This window comes from Neopelma chrysocephalum, unplaced genomic scaffold (genome assembly GCF_003984885.1).
Source record: "Neopelma chrysocephalum unplaced genomic scaffold, ASM398488v2 Primary Assembly neopelma1_40814, whole genome shotgun sequence".
Lineage (NCBI taxonomy): Eukaryota > Metazoa > Chordata > Aves > Passeriformes > Pipridae > Neopelma > Neopelma chrysocephalum.
In genome coordinates this window covers 1-1,078 of record NW_020901948.1, presented here as the reverse complement: position 1 = coordinate 1,078, position 1,078 = coordinate 1, and the positions used below count along the sequence as shown (strand labels likewise).

General features: G+C 67.5%; 1 protein-coding gene across 1 annotated transcript; it reads right to left on the bottom strand.

Annotated features, from left to right (window-relative positions):
* Positions 1-41: 41 nt before the first annotated feature.
* On the bottom strand, positions 42-977 carry LOC113979152 (solute carrier family 22 member 6-like; the record flags this gene model as incomplete). Its single annotated transcript, XM_027706622.1, has 2 exons — positions 849-977; positions 42-210 (listed from the first exon to the last, which is right to left on the bottom strand). Coding segments are annotated over exons 1-2 (284 nt in total), but the record flags the coding sequence as incomplete, so codon positions are not given.
* Between the last annotated feature and the right edge of the window lie 101 nt (positions 978-1,078).

Sequence of the window (1,078 nt, the reverse complement as noted above, 5' to 3'; positions counted from 1 at the left end):
GCCCCCTTTCTCCCCCGAAACCGGGCCGGGGGGTCCCACACCAGGAGTAGAGGAAGAAGAGGAAGAAGGGCAGGGACACGACGAGCTGGAGCTGCCGCCAGCGCGGGAGGGCGAAGGCGGCGCCGGCCAACACGAACTGCCCCAGGGTGTAGCTGTAGCCGTTGATGGTGCCCACCACGGCCCGCGCCTCCGTCGGGATCCACTCCATGCCTGGGGGGCACAGCCGGGGGGGCCACGGAGGTCAGTGGGGGCCAACGGGGTCAATGGGAGTCAATGGGGGCCATGGGGGTCAATGGCAGTCAACAGCAGTCTATGGGGGTCAGTGGGGTCAATGGGGGTCAATGGGGGTCAACGGCAGTCAGTGGGGGGTCATGGGGTCAGTGGCAATCAATGGGAGTCTATAGGGGTCAGTGGTGGTCAATGGGGGCCAACGGTGGTCAACGGGGGGCCATTGGGGTCAATAGGGGCCAACGGGGGTCAATGGTGGTCAATGGGGGTCTATGAGGGTCAGTGGTGGTCAATGGGGGGCCATTGGGGTCAATCGTGGTCAATGGAGGGCCATTGGGGCCAACGGGGGCCAACGGGGATCCATGGGGGGCCATTGGGGTCAATTGTGGTCAATGGGGGCCGATGGGGGCCAACGGGGGTCGATGGGGGCCAACGGGGGTCAATGGGGGGCCATTGGGGTCAACCGTGGTCAATGGGGGCCAATGGGGGTCAACGGGGGTCAACAGTGGGGATCCTTCCCTGGGTTTGGGGTCCCGTCCCTCCCCCGGGGATCCCCTCCCTCCCTGGGGGTCCCACCCCATCCGTGGGGGTCCCACCCCCGTTTTTGGGGTCCCACTCACAGAGGGAGGCGGAGTTGAGGGACACCCCGGCCATGGCGAGCCCGGTGAGGAAGCGCAGGAGGCAGTAGAGGGGGAAGGAGGGGGCGGCGGCCGTGCCCACCCCCGTCACCCCCATCTGCAGGTAACACCAGCACAGCAGTGCCCGCCGCCCGAACCTGGCACAGCAGGGCACTGGGGGAACTGGGGGCACTGGGACGGGGGATATGGGGCACTGGGGGCAGTGGGAGGGG